This window comes from Takifugu flavidus, chromosome 6 (genome assembly GCF_003711565.1).
Source record: "Takifugu flavidus isolate HTHZ2018 chromosome 6, ASM371156v2, whole genome shotgun sequence".
Taxonomy (NCBI): Eukaryota; Metazoa; Chordata; class Actinopteri; order Tetraodontiformes; family Tetraodontidae; genus Takifugu; species Takifugu flavidus.
This window is the reverse complement of record NC_079525.1, coordinates 8358808-8374822: the sequence shown is the minus strand read 5'-3', so window position 1 is coordinate 8374822 and position 16015 is coordinate 8358808. Positions and strand designations below refer to the sequence as shown.

At 46.7% G+C, this 16015-nt stretch overlaps 2 protein-coding genes across 7 annotated transcripts; one reads left to right on the top strand and one right to left on the bottom strand.

Moving 5' to 3' along the window:
- The first annotated feature begins 410 nt into the window (after positions 1-410).
- sde2 (SDE2 telomere maintenance homolog (S. pombe)) lies at positions 411-3358 on the top strand. Of its 2 annotated transcripts, none has more exons than XM_057036040.1 (8): positions 411-568; positions 1319-1439; positions 1512-1623; positions 1703-1872; positions 1945-2059; positions 2275-2391; positions 2476-2881; positions 3012-3358. In XM_057036040.1, the coding sequence occupies exons 1-8, from the start codon at positions 461-463 to the stop codon at positions 3225-3227; spliced, it is 1365 nt and encodes a 454-aa protein (XP_056892020.1). In that variant the 5' UTR covers positions 411-460; the 3' UTR covers positions 3228-3358. The 2 variants fall into 2 exon arrangements, with proteins under 2 accessions (XP_056892020.1, XP_056892019.1); XM_057036039.1 differs by having other exon boundaries at positions 3009-3358.
- On the bottom strand, positions 3235-15878 carry mtif2 (mitochondrial translational initiation factor 2). 5 transcript variants are annotated; one of them, XM_057035938.1, is made up of 14 exons: positions 15735-15878; positions 15404-15561; positions 15175-15301; positions 14929-15100; positions 14392-14552; positions 13996-14172; positions 13781-13920; positions 13396-13520; positions 4740-4944; positions 4426-4675; positions 4181-4342; positions 3940-4104; positions 3717-3857; positions 3235-3644 (listed from the first exon to the last, which is right to left on the bottom strand). In XM_057035938.1, the coding sequence occupies exons 2-14, from the start codon at positions 15557-15559 to the stop codon at positions 3475-3477; spliced, it is 2151 nt and encodes a 716-aa protein (XP_056891918.1). In that variant the 5' UTR covers positions 15560-15561; positions 15735-15878; the 3' UTR covers positions 3235-3474. The 5 variants fall into 5 exon arrangements, with proteins under 5 accessions (XP_056891918.1, XP_056891920.1, XP_056891919.1 ...); XM_057035940.1 differs by having other exon boundaries at positions 4181-4321; XM_057035939.1 differs by having other exon boundaries at positions 15175-15298.
- Positions 15879-16015: the final 137 nt, after the last annotated feature.

The window sequence follows — 16015 nt, the reverse complement described above, 5'->3', positions numbered from 1 at the left end:
AGGAGATAGAGAGATTGTGGGGTGTGAAGGCACCAGTGGTCCCAGTAGTGATTGGGACACTAGGGACAGTAACCCCCAAGCTGAATAGATGTCTCTAACAGATACCAGGAACCACATCAGAGATCTCTATCCAGAAGAACGCAGTCCTAGGAACAGCTAGGATCCTGCGTAGAACCCTCAGACTCACAGGCCTCTGGTAGAGGACCCGAGTCTGAAGGAGGCACCGCCCAGGAGAGTGAGGAAGACATTTTTCTATATATTCTTCTTTTATCAACTTTCAAGAGAAACTGGGGGAGATAAAGACTATTAGATCTTGGGTCTATTATTGTTCATTGACACTCCAGTACATTAGATGGCGGTAATGTACATTTGATGAGATGCACTCGCCAATAAACTGAAAGAAGACCAACGAAGAAGGAGCCTAGCGCATGCGCATTATCATCTTTGTAGTTACAGCTGTATGAAGATGGAGGTGTTCGTGAGGACTTCGATGTTTAGTTTCGCCAACTGGAGTTTTACAGACGATTCTGTCGTCAGAGAAGTTCTGGATCGATTCGTCCAAAAGCAGGTTGGATTTTGTACCGAACATGGCTAACCCCCCTAAAAACTGTGCGGCAAAACTGATTAAAAAATTGATTAAACCTCTCCGGGTGCTGGCGTTAGCTTTAGCTTTCCGTTAAGCGGGTGTTAACGAGAGGCAAATGTGTATAAACACTGTATTTGCGTGTATTTGAGTTATTGAAATGTTTACTCTAACAGATGTTCACACATGACCGAATGTCTCAATATATCGATTGTTAATAAGAGACTATTTGACTCTTATTTAATACTTTTTTGGATTGCTATATGAAGATGTTTAAAATTGACTTATACTGTACTTTTAAAGTCGTTCCTATACTGTTGAAGAATGAATCCAAATATGTCCGATTGTAAATGAGAATGTTTCGAAAAACGACGATGTCTTCAACTATCCTGTTTTCCCATAGTTCAAGGAAATTGAAATTCTGAGATTAGGATGAAACCAGAAAATATTAACAGGATTCATTTCGACAAGTTGGACTTTTGTTAGCGCAAACACATTAAGTTTGATCTTTTAAGCAAAATTGTATTCAATCGTTGATTTTTTTTTTCTCTGACGGTCGGCGTTTGTCTTTATGTCAGCAAAATAACTCAAACAGATTAGCGAAATTAAATTAAAAATAAATGTTGATAATCGAGGAAGATTGGTTTTGGTGATGTTCTGGATTATCTCAGCTGTCTTCACTTCCTGTCAGCATTTGCTTTTGTTTGAATGGTGTGTGTGCATGTGTCCCTGTAGGGTTGTGGTTCTTCAAACGATTTCTACGTGGTCCGAAATGGTCGATTGTCGAATCTGGACGAGCCTCTGCAGCGTGGAGCGATCTATCACCTGGAGCCGCGGCTCTGTGGTGGTAAAGGAGGTGTGTTCCTGATGCACCTTTCAACAGGACATCTGTTTTCTTCTGTAGCATCATAATGATCTGTTGTTTCAGGGTTTGGCTCTATGCTGCGAGCTTTGGGCGCTCAGATCGAGAAAACGACAAACCGTGAAGCCTGTCGAGATCTGAGCGGCCGACGCCTGCGAGACGTCAACCATGAGAAGGAGTAAGATACCAGGTCTGAATAGTTTGAAGTCAGAAAAGCTGTCACCTGGGATACCGATTGTGTGTCTCCTGTAATGAAGGATGGCCGATTGGCTGAAAAAGCAGGCAGAGCGTGAAGCAGAGAAGGAACAGCGACAAGTGGAGCGTCTGCAGAGGAAGCTGAGGGAACCCGAACATCGTTTCAGTGACATGGAATTCCAGCAGCAGTGTCACGAGTTATCAGAGCGACTTGAAGACTCGGTCATCAAAGGTAGGTGTTGGTCGGCGCTCAACCCGCTGGTGGCGGCTCCTGTCCCCCTCTCTAAGTAGTGTTACATTTCAGGTCTGCAGGTGTCCTCTCGTGGTCAAATGAAGGCAGGTCACAGTTCAACTACAAAAAGACATAACTTGAGTCAGAGCAAAGAGCCGCATGCAAAGAAGATGATGTCAGAACTCTGGTGAGTGGGCCTCTGGTCGGTGCCGGGCACCCACTAAAGCTTTGATGTATCGTTGGATCAAAACATCTCTCACTGTGATTAATCCCTTCACATTTCTAAAACACAAAGCTCTCAAATGCCTTGTGAACTTTGACCTTCCCATGTCCCATGTTTCCTGCAAGTTTTTGACTTGATGTTGGTGCTGGTGGTTTTTGAACTGGTCTCCATGGTTACAGGACAGGACTGGAGGAGCTGCAGAGCTCAGAGGAGGATGACAGCAATGAAGATGACTACGTCTCTTTCAGCCATATTTCAACTGATTACATAGCAACAGAGAGAGAGCAGATCAGCAGGTAAAAAAGTGGTTGCAGATGTTCAGATCTTCTGATTTTATTAATTAGATTTTAGCTCATCCAATCAAACTACTGGCTCTCCAGAGACCACGAGACCAGACTATCAGACCAGCAGGATGGTCCAGGACCCTCCACAGCCCAGGAGACCAGACCCTCAGACAATCTGGAAGGTCCAGGACCCTCCACAGCCCAGGAGACCAGACCCTTACACCAGCAGGAAGGTCCAGGACCCTCCACAGCCCAGGAGACCAGACCCTTACACCAGCAGGAAGGTCCAGGACCCTCCACAGCCCAGGAGACCAGACCCTTACACCAGCTGGAAGGTCCAGGACCCTTCACAACCCAGGAAACCAGACCCTTACACCAGCAGGAAGGTCCAGGACCCTCCACAGCCCAGGAGACCAGACCCTTACACCAGCAGGAAGGTCCAGGACCCTCCACAGCCCAGGAGACCAAAAGACCAGGAGAATTTGAAGCATCACAGCAGCAGGTCAGTAGATTTTATCCATTCAAGTCTTCAGAATGTTTTTACTAGGCGTACTTTTACCGAGTCAACATCTCAACAGTCAGACCAGGTTTCGATCATATAGTGATCAGGGTGGGTCTGATCCTCTCAGCAGGTCCACCACAGGCTGGACCTGGCCACGGTGACATCTGTGGAACATCTGGAGATTCTGGGTCTGGATGTCCTTAAGGATGAGCTACGGTGTCGTGGTTTAAAGTGTGGGGGGACGCTGACAGAACGTGCTGCCCGCCTCTTCTCCATCAGAGGTCTCACACCAGAGCAGATCAACCCTGCCTTGCTTGCCAAGCCCACCAAGGCTAAAAAGAAGTAATGAGATCTTTTTAGTGATCTTGCTGACAAAACTTTATTCACAAATTAGAAGGCAGGATCTTAAAAGCTTCAGTTATGTTTATTTTATACTGTATGTTCCTTTACTGTCAAATTAAATTGTTCTTAAACTGATGTTTGTGGCCTCTAACATTCAGGGACAGTAGGAATCTTTACATTCATGTTACAGGACAGGCAGCTCTCGGCTGTTTACTGCTACAATAAAAAATGATGGAAAAAAAAAATCTGCATTAGAAACCAGGGTCCCAGGAAGTGACCTGCGGCATCTTCACGTCCTCAAAGCAGACGACGATATCACCAGGTCTGAATTCGACGTTGCCCTCAGTGGACAGGCCACATTCCATCCCCACTTTCACTGTCAGGACATCCTCTTTGTGGTGTTTCAGGGTCGCCAGAGAGCCTGTATAAGATCAAGTGAAGGTCAGCATAGCCACTTGGTCCAGGTTTGAGCTTCTGTCCAGCTTTGACTCACCCTCCCAGACAGCGTCTTGTTCTCGCACCAGCCTGAACTTCAGGCGACGGTCCAGCTGACCTTTCTGAACACGACAGCCGGCAACAGGAACCTTTTTCTTCCCCACAGTGATGTCGAATGTGGCGAGCACTGTGGCTTCACCTGGACCGCCACCGACGGTGACAAAACAGGTTAAGTAGAGGAACAAGGTGCTCAGGACTCAATGTGCACGTGCCGAACTTACCGAGGACATTCTCTGAGGTCAGCGGAGGCAGTTTGGCACTCAGCTCGTTCTTCAGCTCATCAATCAGTTTATAGATGACGGCGTGAAGGTGCAGTGGGACGCCGTGTTTGGCCGCCAGTTGCTGGACTGCCTTACTGGCCTCCACGTTAAAGCCGTAAATGGAACCTGGAAGAGCAGTGAAACACACCTCCTGTTGGAGGCTAAGCGTCGTAACGGCATCTTAGGTTACCCTGAACACTACCTGAGAATATTTCTGCCATATTGACGTCATTCTCTGAAATGGCTCCGATGCCAAAATGGAGGACTTCCAGCTGACACTGTTCCTGAGCGTCATAACTATCCAAAATATTCAGGAAGGCCTCCACTGACCCGTCCACGTCCCCTGTAGAGACAAGTGTCCAGGCTGACATGGAGCATGTTTTGATGGAAAATTTCTTATGTCAGTGTTTCATTTTTTCTGAGAGATTTGCAGAGCTGTGCGAGTACCTTTGATGATGAGTGGCAGCTTCAGCTCATCGCTCTGCGTCCTCTCGCTGGTCCGCGTAAACTTGCTCTTGTTGGCTCGATACAGAGCCGATTTTCTCTGTCTCCAGCTCAGGTGATCAAGCCCCTCCCTCTCCTTCCTGTACTGCTCCAGGTGTTGTTTCTGCTTCAGCTCAATGGTGCTCTGCTCCTCCACCATCTTCTGCCGTTGCTCTTCGTAGTTCCTCCACTCCACCACTTCCTTGGCTCGCTGCTGCTCCACAAAGATGTTTGGTTAACAGCTGCTCACAGCTTCATGGCCTGGAAATCACGCTCACCTCAGATTCAACCTCCAGGAGAAGTTCTCCAGCAGAGGGAAGGTCCTTCCAGCCAACCACTTCCACAGCAGCACTTGGTCTCGCCTCCCTCACTGGCCGCCCATTCTCATCAAATAAGAAACGGACTTTAGCCCAAGTCTTCCCTGCCACCAGCACGGTGCCATGTTTCAAGGTTCCCTGCTGGACGATTGCCGTTGTTACGGGACTGAGGAAAGATGAAAGAATCTTGACTTGAAGATCAAATACAGAAATAACAACAGTGCTAATGGTTAAAATAAGAAGTGGTTCGGATAATTTGGACAAGCCACACCCCCACAAGCAGGCTGCAGAAGTCAGCTGACACCAAACCAACCAGAATATGAATTTAAAGCTACACTTTGTCGCATCCTGGTCAGCTTTCCACAAACAACTCAGACTATATAATTGATAATTATGTAGTGTTGCCAATGACAACCACCAACAATCAGTGAGTGGTGCTGTAAAGACATGTAGATTTATTGTGTGGGGGATGCTTGTGTTTTTTAAAAATAGTTAACAATGACGCTACATCAGCACGACCAGTCCTTTGACCACTGACCCGACACCAATGTTGGACTGTCAACGGTCATGGTTACGGTTACCTTATAACCCTCAAATATTAGATCTCTTGTGTAAATCCCTGTTAGTGCACGACCTGATAGCGGATCATCACATTGATTTATTTTGTCTAACTGAGACCTGGCTTCAGGAGGAGGAGTATGTTAGCTTAAATGAATCTACTCCTCCTACCCATCTTAATTATCATATTCCTCGTGTTACTGGTCGAGGAGGGGGAGTGGCAGCAATCTATCACTCCAAGTTATTAATTAATCCTCAAACAAAATATGGCTCCAGTTCATTTGAAAGCCTGACTCTTGGTATCACCCATCTGAACTGGAAGATAGAAAAGCCACTTCTGTTTGTAGTTGTATATCGGCCCCCTGCTGGGCCACATTCAGAGTTCCTATCCGAGTTCTCTGATTTCTTATCTGACTTGGTCCTTAGAACAGACAAAGTGATTATAATTGAAGACTTGAATATCCATGTAGACGTTATAAATGACAGCTTTAGAAATGGCTTCATTTCATTACTTGAGTCAGTTGGTTTCCTCCAGCAGATAAACCAACCAACTCATAGCTTCAACCACACCCGAGATCAGATCATTCTTTGATCACTTTTACATTTATGATTAAGGATTCTTCTATGCTCAGAGCACAGTCTTACTATAGCAGATGTCTTTCAGATAATGCTGTAGCTAAGTTTAAGGAAGCGATCCCTGCGTTGATTCCAGGACCACTGTGTGTTTCCCCAGGGATCAATCAATCAATCTTTATTTATATAGCATCTTTTACAATCAAAATTGTTTCAAGGTGCTTTCCAGAATCCCAGGGCCTAACCACAGACAAGCAACAGTGGCAAGGTAAAACTCCCCTTTAACAGGAAGAAACCTTGAGCAGGACCAGGCTCATGTAGGGGGACCCTCCTGCTGATGGCCGGCTGGGTAGAGAGAGGGGGGAGGACAGGTAGATGATAGAATGGAGAGAAGAGGAAAGGCACAGAGCACAGAAACACATACAAAAATGCACTATTTGTGCAAGCCGTCGGCCGAGGTCATCATGCAGCTCCGAAGGCGGAGGTCATCATGCAGCTCCGAAGGCGGTGATACCTGTAAATGAATACGGGGGGGGGAAACTACACAAGAATCAGCATAACTAGTCTACTTGATGAGGAGGAGAGGAGAGGAGAGGAAACCATGACCCAGTGGGGTGACAGGTCTGTCAGGTGATCATGTTTCTGGACCCCGGCAGCCTTGGCCTATAACAGCATAGCTAAGATGTTAACCTAATGATTAGACGACCCCCTAAGTATGATAACTTGTCTATGATAGTAACTGGAACTACAGAATTAGTAACAATAAGCTTTTTCAAAGAGGTAGGTTTTAAGTCTGATCTTAAAAGTAGAGATGGAGTCAGGCTCCCGTACCTGGACAGGGAGCTGGTTCAATAGCAGGGGGGCCTGGTAGCAAAATGCTCGGCCCCAATTCTACTCCTACAGACTCTGGGAACCATAAGTAGACCAGCATTCTGAGAGTGGAGCAGTCTATTGGGCTGGTAAGGTGTCACTAGCTCCTCCAGGTAGGATGGAGCTAGGCCTCTGAGGACCTTGTAGGTCAAAAAAAGGGTTTTAAGGATAAGGATAAAGGATAAAAGACTTTATTGATCCCACATCGGGGAAATAGCACGTTACAGCGGTATAATACAGAAGTACTAAAAGAAAAAAATAAAGACTCTTATATTATGTACATTGCTATGTACATTGTGCGGTATATACAGAAATTAAAATTATGTACAGAAGGAGTGTCGGACGGTGTGAAGAAAAATTAAGGTGCAAATAAGACATTCCAGAGGTAGGATGATTAGTTATTGCAAATATGCCAATCCTGGGTTATTGGTGCTACAATTAAGTGTTGTGCATGTTGAACAATCTGACGGCAGTTGGGATGAATGCCCTGCGGTAACGTTCCCTTTTACACCGTGGGTGTAACAGTCTGCTGCTGAAGGAGCTGCTTCAGGCCCCCACAGTCTCGTGTACGGGGTTAGAGGGGGTGTCCATAATTGATGTCAGCTTGGTTAACATCCTCCTCTCACCCACCTCCTCAATGGAGTCCAGAAAGCAGTCCAGGACTGAGCCAGCCAGTCTGACCAGCTTGTTGAGTCTCTTCCTGTCCCTCTCTGAGCTTCCACAGCTCCAGCAGACCACAGCGTAGAAGATCACCGATGCCACCACAGAGTCATAAAAAGTCCTAAGCAGTGACCTGCACACTCCAAAGGACCTCAGTCTCCTCAACAGATGAAGACGACTTTGGTCCTTCTTGTACAGGGCGTCTGTGTTATGAGTCCAATCCAGTTTATTGTTGAGATGAACATCCAGGTATTTGTACTCCTCTACGATCTCAATGTCCAAACCCTGGATGTTCACGGGTGCAATGTGAGAAGCCTTCCTACTGAAGTCGATCACCACCTCCTTTGTCTTGCTGGTGTTGATGCGCAGATGGTTCAGTCCACACCAGGCGACAAAGTTGGTGATGACCTCCCTGTATTCCAGTTCGTTCCCCTCAGACACACGTCCAACGATGGCTGTATCGTCGGAGAACTTCTGGAGGTGGCAGCTGTCCGAGTTGTGGCTGAAGTCCGATGTGTAGAGAGTGAAGAGGAAGGGAGAGAGAACTGTACCCTGCGGTGCCCCCGTGCTGCAGACTACCACGTCGGACTCACAGTCACAGAGCCTCACATCTGTTGGTGAGGTAGTCGGTGGTCCAGGCAGCTAGGTGACAGTCGACTCGGGATCCCTCCATCTTCCCTCTCAGCAATGATGGCTGGATTGTGTTGAAGGCACTGGAGAAGTCAAGGTACATGACTCTCACTGTGCTCCCGGTGCTCTCTAGGTGTAAGAGTGACCGGTGCAGCAGGTAGATGACCGCGTCATCCACACCAATGCCTGGTCAATATGCAAACTGTAGAGGGTCCATCTTGCTGTCCACCAGCTGTCGGAGGTGGGTGAGAACGATGGTCTTCATCAGGTGAGAGGTTAAAGCCACTGGCCTGAAGTGGTTGGGCTCCCTGGCGTGCGCAGTCTTAGGAACCGGAACCACACATGATGTCGCCTGAACTTCCCTGGCGTTGCTCCCCTTGAGGCGCTCCTCCAGCTTCCTCCTATAGCTGTCCTTGCCTCTCCTTAAACCCCCTTCTCAGCTCCTTCTGGACTCTCCTCAGCTCCTCCTTGTCCCCAGATCTAAAAACCCTCTTCTTCACATTCAGCAGGGCTTTTAGATCAGGGGTCACCCAGGGTTTGTTGTTGGGGAAACACCGAACCTTCCTGGTAGGCACGGTATTTTCAACACAGAAGTTGATGTAGTCCGCGATGCAGGTTGTCAGGCCGTCGAGGTCCTCCCCGTGAGGTTCACATAACACATCCCAGTCTGTGGTGTCGAAGCAGTCCCTCAGAGCCATACTGGTCTCCTCAGACCAGCTCCTTAGATACCTCTTGGTGGGTGGTTGTTTATTCACCATAGGTATGTATGCAGGGGACAGATGAACCAGGTTGTGATCAGAACGGCCCAGCGGGGGGAGGGGGGAGGAGGTGTATGCATCCTTGGTGTTTACATACATTAAATCCAAAGTTCTATTGTCTCTTGTTTGGCATTTCACATATTGGGTGAAGGTTGGGAGAGTGGAGGACAGAGAAGCATGATTAAAGTCACCAGAGATGAGGAGGAGGGACTGGGGGTGCAATGTCGGAAGCTTTGAAACTATGGTGTGTACAGTCTCGCAGGCAGCAGCGGCATCGGCCGATGGAGGGATGTACACGGTTATCGCGATAACATGCGAGAATTCCCTCGTGAGGTAATATGGCCGAATGCTGACCACTAGCAGTTCAATGTCTTTGCTGCAGTACTGCTCCTTCACCCTGATGTGCCCTGGGTTACACCATCTATCGTTCACAAACACCCCCTCCTTTCCTCTTACCGCTCTAATTAGCTTTCCTGTCCGCTCTCACAAGTTGAAAACCGTCCAGAGTTAGGTGTGAATCTGGCGAGAGTCCATTCAGCCAGGTCTCTGTGAAGCACATGAGGCTACACTCCAGGTACTCCCTCTGTAGCCTGGTTAGCGTCGACAGCTCATCCATCTTATTAGGGAGAGATCTCACGTTCCCCATGATGACCGACGGTATGTATGGTTTATACCGTCTTTTCTTCTCCCGACGCTTCGTCCCTGCTCTGCATCCCCTTCTCCTTCACCTTAATTCCGTGGGGATCACCGGTATTTCCGCGGGGAGTACCCTCGTGTTGCTCAGTGCTAACAGCTGTTCCCGGGTGTAAACAATGGAGCCATGGTTGAAGGGGTCAGCCGATGTAGATTTAAATAGTCCCAGAAGGACGAAAAGACAAAAAGATAGTCTCGCAAGTTGTACACCCGAAGGTGCACACGTCCGACCGAGACTGGTACAAAAGGATGCACGAAAAAAGTATAAAAGCACACTAAAACATGTAAACACGCTCGGAGCTACTGTAACAAGCTGCCACTCGTGCGGTGCCATCTTGGTCTTTAAAAATTATTCTAAATTTAACAGGCAGCCAATGAAGAGACGCCAGTACAGGAGTAATGTGATCTCTTGTCAATACCTGTCAGAACTCTGGCTGCAGCATTTTGGATCACACTGGAGGCTTCTTAAAGAGTTGTTTGGATACCCTGATAATAAAGAATTACAATAGTCCAGCCTGGAAGTAACAAATGCATGGACTAACTTTTCAGCATCATGCCGCATCAGTAGTTTCCTGATCTTTGTGATATTCCTCAAGTGAAAAAAGGCATTCTAGAGACTGTTTTAATGTGTGAGTTGAAGGACAGATTTTGGTCAAAAGTTACTCAAGATTCCTCACAGAGAGAATAGATGTTAATGAGATACCATCTAGAGTGATAATGTGATCTAATCTATCCCTGAGAGGTTCAGGACCAAACACCATGACCTAGGTTGACTATTGCTGAAGGTGCAGCAGCCTCACTGAGAATCACGCTTGATTCTGTTGCCCCCCTGAAAAAGAAAATAGTAAATCATAGGAGGTGTACCTCTCCTGGTATAATTCACATATCAGGACCCTCAAGCAGAAAGCGCACAGCCTAGAAAGGAAGCATTCTTGTAAAATAGATAGCTATCATGTAGCCTGGAAAGACTGTCTATTAGTTTACAAAAAGGCCCTCGGTAAGGCTAGAACAGCTTATTTTTCTTCTTTACTTGAAGAAAACAAGAATAACCCCAGGTTTCTTTTCAGCACTGTGGCCAAATTAACCAAGAGTCACAGTGTTTTAGATCCACGTATCCCTTCTTCCCTTAGTGGTGAAGACTTCATGAGCTTCTTCACTGATAAAGTTCTAGCTATCAGAAAAAAAGCTAACCAGGCCATCCCAACAACTGGACCATCACCAGATGTACTGACTGTGGGAACATACGGGTTCTCCAATGAGCCCTTAAACTCCTTCAGCCCTATATATTTTTCTGAGGCGTCTTCGCTGATTCAGAAATCCAAGTCCACCACGTGTCTTTTAGATCCCATCCCAACACACCTGTTGAAGGATGTTTTACCATTGATAGGCAGTTCTATCCTGGACTAGATCAATTGTTCTTTAGTGACAGGTTATGTACCCCGGTCCTACAAGGTGGCGGTGATTAAGCCGTTGCTTAAAAAAAACATCACTGGATCCTGATGTGTTAGCAAACTATAGGCTGATATCCAACCTTCCTTTTATCTCTAAAATTCTTGAGAAGGTTGTGGTGACTCAGTTACTGGAGCACCTGCAGAGAAACAACCTGTTTGAGATGTTTCAGTCAGGCTTTAGAGCTCATCACAGCACAGAAATCGCACTTCTTAAAGTTACAAATGATCTTCTTATAGCTTCAGATCATGGACTGGTTTCTATGCTGGTTCTGCTGAACCTCAGTGTTGCTTTTGATACAGTTAATCACAGCATCCTGTTACAGAGACTGGAACATGTGATTGGGATTAAAGGGACAGCACTAGACTGGTTCAGATCATATTTATCTGATAGATACCAGTTTGCTCATGTCCATGGTGTTCCCTCCTCATACAGTAGGGTTAGCCATGGAGTTCCTCAAGGTTCTGTACTTGGACCAATCCTCTTCACCTTGTACATGCTTCCCTTAGGGAACATTATTCGGCAGCATGGGATAAATTTTCATTGTTATGCTGATGACACTCAGCTTTATTTATCCATGAAACCAGAGGAGACAGAGAAGTTAGTGAAGCTTCAGACCTGTCTTAAAGACATAAAGTCCTGGATGTCTTCAAATTTCCTCCTCCTTAACTCAGGAAACGCAGGTCCTGAACCTCTCAGGGATAGATTAGATCACATTATCACTCTAGATCAGGCATGGGCAAACTACGGCCCAGGGGCCACACGCGGCCCGTTAAACGTTTTAATCCGGCCCACCAAACTTGAAAAATTAAATGAATAAACCTTGTTAATGTTATATTTTCACTGCAATTCTGGTGTTTTCCCACTAGAAAAAAGACAGTCAGGAGGAGAGTGATGGTGATATCCTGAAGGATAACAGAACTTTCAGTGCTTTAAAATAGAAATGGTTATTAATTTTTTTTTTTAAAAGGCATAATTTATTCATTTGATTGAAGTGTTTTAAGACTCATTCCAAAGTAAGATATTTTGTTGTAATGCTTCTCTTCATTTGCAATTAAGCCACATGTTTTCTCCATATCCCAAGATGTGTATTTTTTCTCCAATGAGGTGAGGTTACCAAAGCACTCCATCCATCCATCTGCTCCTGGTCCGGCCCCTTTGTCAAATGTTAGAACCCATTGTGGCCCACGAATCAAAATGTTTGCCCACCCCTGCTCTAGATGGTATCTCATTAACATCTAGTCTCTCTGTGAGGAATCTTGGAGTAACTTTTGACCAAAATCTGTCCTTCAACTCTCACATTAAAACAGTCTCTAGAAGTGCCTTTTTTCACCTGAGGAACATCACAAGGATTAGGAAACTACTGACGTGGCATGATGCTGAAATGTTAGTCCATGCATTTGTTACTTCCAGGCTGGACTATTGTAATTCTTTATTATCAGGGTGTCCAAACAACTCTCTAAGAAGCCTCCAGGTGATCCAAAATGCTGCAGCCAGAGTTCTGACAGGTATTGACAAAAGAGATCACATTACTCCCATACTGGCGTCTCTTCATTGGCTGCCCGTTAAATTTAGAATAATTTTCAAAACCCTTCTTTTGACCTACAAGGTCCTCAGAGGCCTAGCTCCATCCTACCTAGAGGAGCTAGTGACACCTTACCAGCCCAATAGACCACTCCGCTCTCAGAATGCTGGTCTACTTGTGGTTCCCAGAGTTTCTAGGAGTAGAATGGGGGGCCAAGCATTTAGCTACCAGGCCCCCCTGCTATGGAACCAGCTCCCTGTCCAGGTACGGGAGGCTGACTCCATCTCTACTTTTAAGATCAGACTTAAAACCTACCTCTTTGAAAAAGCATATTGTTACTAATTCTGTAGTTCCAGTTATTATCATAGACAAATTATCATAGACAGACAAATTATCATACTTAAGGGGTCGTTTAATCATTAGGTTTACATCTTAGCTATGCTGTTATAGGCCGAGGCTGCTGGGGCCCAGAAACATGATCACCTGACAGGCCTCTGTCACCCCACTGGGTCATGGTTTCCTTTCCTTTCCTTTCCTTTCCTCTCCTCTCCTCTCCTCTCCTCTCCTCTCCTCTCCTCTCCTCTCCTCTCCTCATCAAGTAGACTAGTGATGCTATTTCTTATGTAGTTTTTCTGCCCCCCCTTCTGTATTCAATTACGGATATCGCCGCCTTAAGAGCTGCATAATGACCTCCGACTTTTAAGGGGAGTTTTTCCTTGCCACTGTTGCTTGTCTGGGGTTAGGCCCTGGGATTCTAGAAAGCGCCTTGAAACTATTTTGATTGTAAAAGACGCTATATAAATAAAGATTGATTTGATTTGAACACCATCTTCAGTTTTACTGGGGCTGGTGATTTTGCAAATCAGCATCTGTGAGCGCCTGAAGAGTTGACTCCACCCACCCTTTTCCACGATTGGTGCGGCTCTCAATGACCACACCCTCCACAGGCCCATTGGGTGCCGCCTTCAGCTCCAGAATCTCTGCCAACGCCACCGTGGCCTCGGCCAGAGCCAGCAGGTTGTTTCCCTGGCAACAATAACATACATACAATCAGATTTCTCTGAGGGAGGATCAATGAAATGACAACAGGCTACTGATGCAATTCAGGACTGATTCATAACATTTCTGATCACCTCTGAAGCTCATGTGGGTCTGACCTCCTGTTGACCCCAGTAATTAAATCATCGTCATAACAAAGGAAAAATCACTTGTGTGGTTGTGAAATAAAGAGATTCCAATCAGAAATCTGAGCTTGTGATCATGTGACAGATGGGTCATGTGCTCACCTTGAGGGCAGAGACAGGGATGGCCTGAATGTCACCTCCAAACTCCTCACAGACAACATTGTGAGCCAGCAGCTCCTGTTTAACCCTCTGGGGGTCAGCCTGCGGTCTGTCACACTTGTTAATTGCCACAATCACTGGAACTGAGATGTCACAGTCAGCTGACACAACCACGCTACCCACTGCCCTCAGCTCTGACGCACAGGTACAACTCACACCTTTGGACTTCCTGGCATGCTGGATGGACTCCACCGTCTGGTTCATGACCCCATCGTCCGCCGCCACCACAAGGATGATGATGTCAGTGACACTAGCTCCACGTGCTCTCATGGAGGAGAAGGCAGCGTGGCCAGGCGTGTCTAGGAAGGTAATCTTCTCACCTGAAGGCAGTTGGACTGGAGAAGAAACACAATCTTCATTGGAACTGAAGAAGCTGTTACGCTGGCTGTTTTCCCTCAATAGGACATAGAAATGTTGACAGTGACCCTATAACTGAGGCTCCGCCTCCCTCTGTTACTAGTGGCCACAAGGTGACAGAATGGCTAGACTTGTATCAGGAACATCTGGCTTCTTTTGAGGGTAAAACCATGAAAACCCAGGTGGGATGAACATACCCAGAAAGGCGCCAATGTGCTGCGTGATGCCACCAGCCTCCGTGGAGACAATCTGGCTCTTCCTCAGGCTGTCTAACAGGGTGGTTTTCCCATGATCCACATGACCCATAATGGTGACCACAGGAGGGCGTGGTACCAGCAGGGATGGGTCAGCTGGAGGTCTAGCAGAGGTCAGAGGAGCAATCTGATTAAGTCAAGGTGAAGATTTAGACCACAGTAGCTCTTCCTCAGGACTGGATGGGACGTCTCCGGTAGTGCTATCACTGTGAGGCCTACTGGGTTTGACTTCTACACTCATTCAGCATTCAGACCTTCAGCAGCTCTGGTTGACGGATCATCTGACTCTGCTCTGACCTGTCTGAATCTTACTCATCAGACAAATTGGCCTCCTCTCCAGATGGTAGTCATGAACACAGGGTGCGTGTCTCTAACATGATGGATGCCGTCTGTCGGCCAAATGAGAAAGTATACATTCCCCTCTGGTCCTGTCAGCATCTGTCCTCTCTGTCCCCCTTCCTTTCTCACCCATCTCCTCACCTGCGGCGAGCGTCTCTGTTGGGTCGCTCTCTGCTCTTGCTCAGTTTGGCCCATCGGTACTTCATGCCTGATCGCGTCACAACTTCTTTGATCCATTCCTCCTCTAACACGGAGGCTGGCTCCAGAGAATCCAAGTCCAGCGTGGTGTTGAGCAGCGCCTCAAATATGTGATCTGAAAGACACAAAGCAAACTGCTGAGCTCTGAGTGTCCTGGTGCTGCGTCTTGCGGCTGCTAACCTCGCTCACCTGTATCTCTGTTCATGGCTTGTGCCAGCGAAGCCACCGTCATCCCATGATGAATCTCCACCTCCTGCTTTTCCACTTTTGTTCTGACCTTCTTAACCCTTTGGTCCTTATTTTGACTTCTGACCTGCTGAAACATTAGGTTTGCCAAACTCTGACCTGCTGAAACATTAGGTTTACCAAACTCTGATCTTAAGGGATAAACTTTTGTCCACCAACACTTCAGGGTCACCTGTGTGAATGTAAACTCCCTGGTCTGTGAACACGTGAAAAGTGGGGCAGGGCGCCAAACTGGGCTGAGTGGTGAGGACAGAAGGTTACCCAGTACGGTCGGGTCACTGAGGACGAGCCGCCGGGCCCCCCGCATCGTTGATGACATCACGTTCATACCTGCAGACAGACTCTTCAAATGTTCTCGAACAGAAAGGTTTGCGTTCTAATGAGGCGCAACTGACGCTAATGTTTCTGACGGTTTCAAAACAACTTTTTTTTTTTCCTTCCGCATGTAAGCAACCGTCTGAGAACTGTGACGCAGCTTCCGAAGAAACGTAGTGTCTTCTTACCTTCAAACGTTCTCCTTTCAACTCATCCTGGTAAAACCTGTCAGCAAAGTTACAACCCAAGATAAAACTGCGTCCGGGAGCCGACATGACAAGTCCACGGAGCGACCCGGAACAAGATGTGCTAACGACGTCACTTCCTTTATAGAATACGCGTCATTTCATTGATTAAGGTGCGTTATACTTTTACAACAAATATTAGAGTAAATTATTCTACACATTCTTACGGTCATCTGAGTTTTTATCATTTATAAATATTATTTTTCATCCTTCAGTAGTTTGAT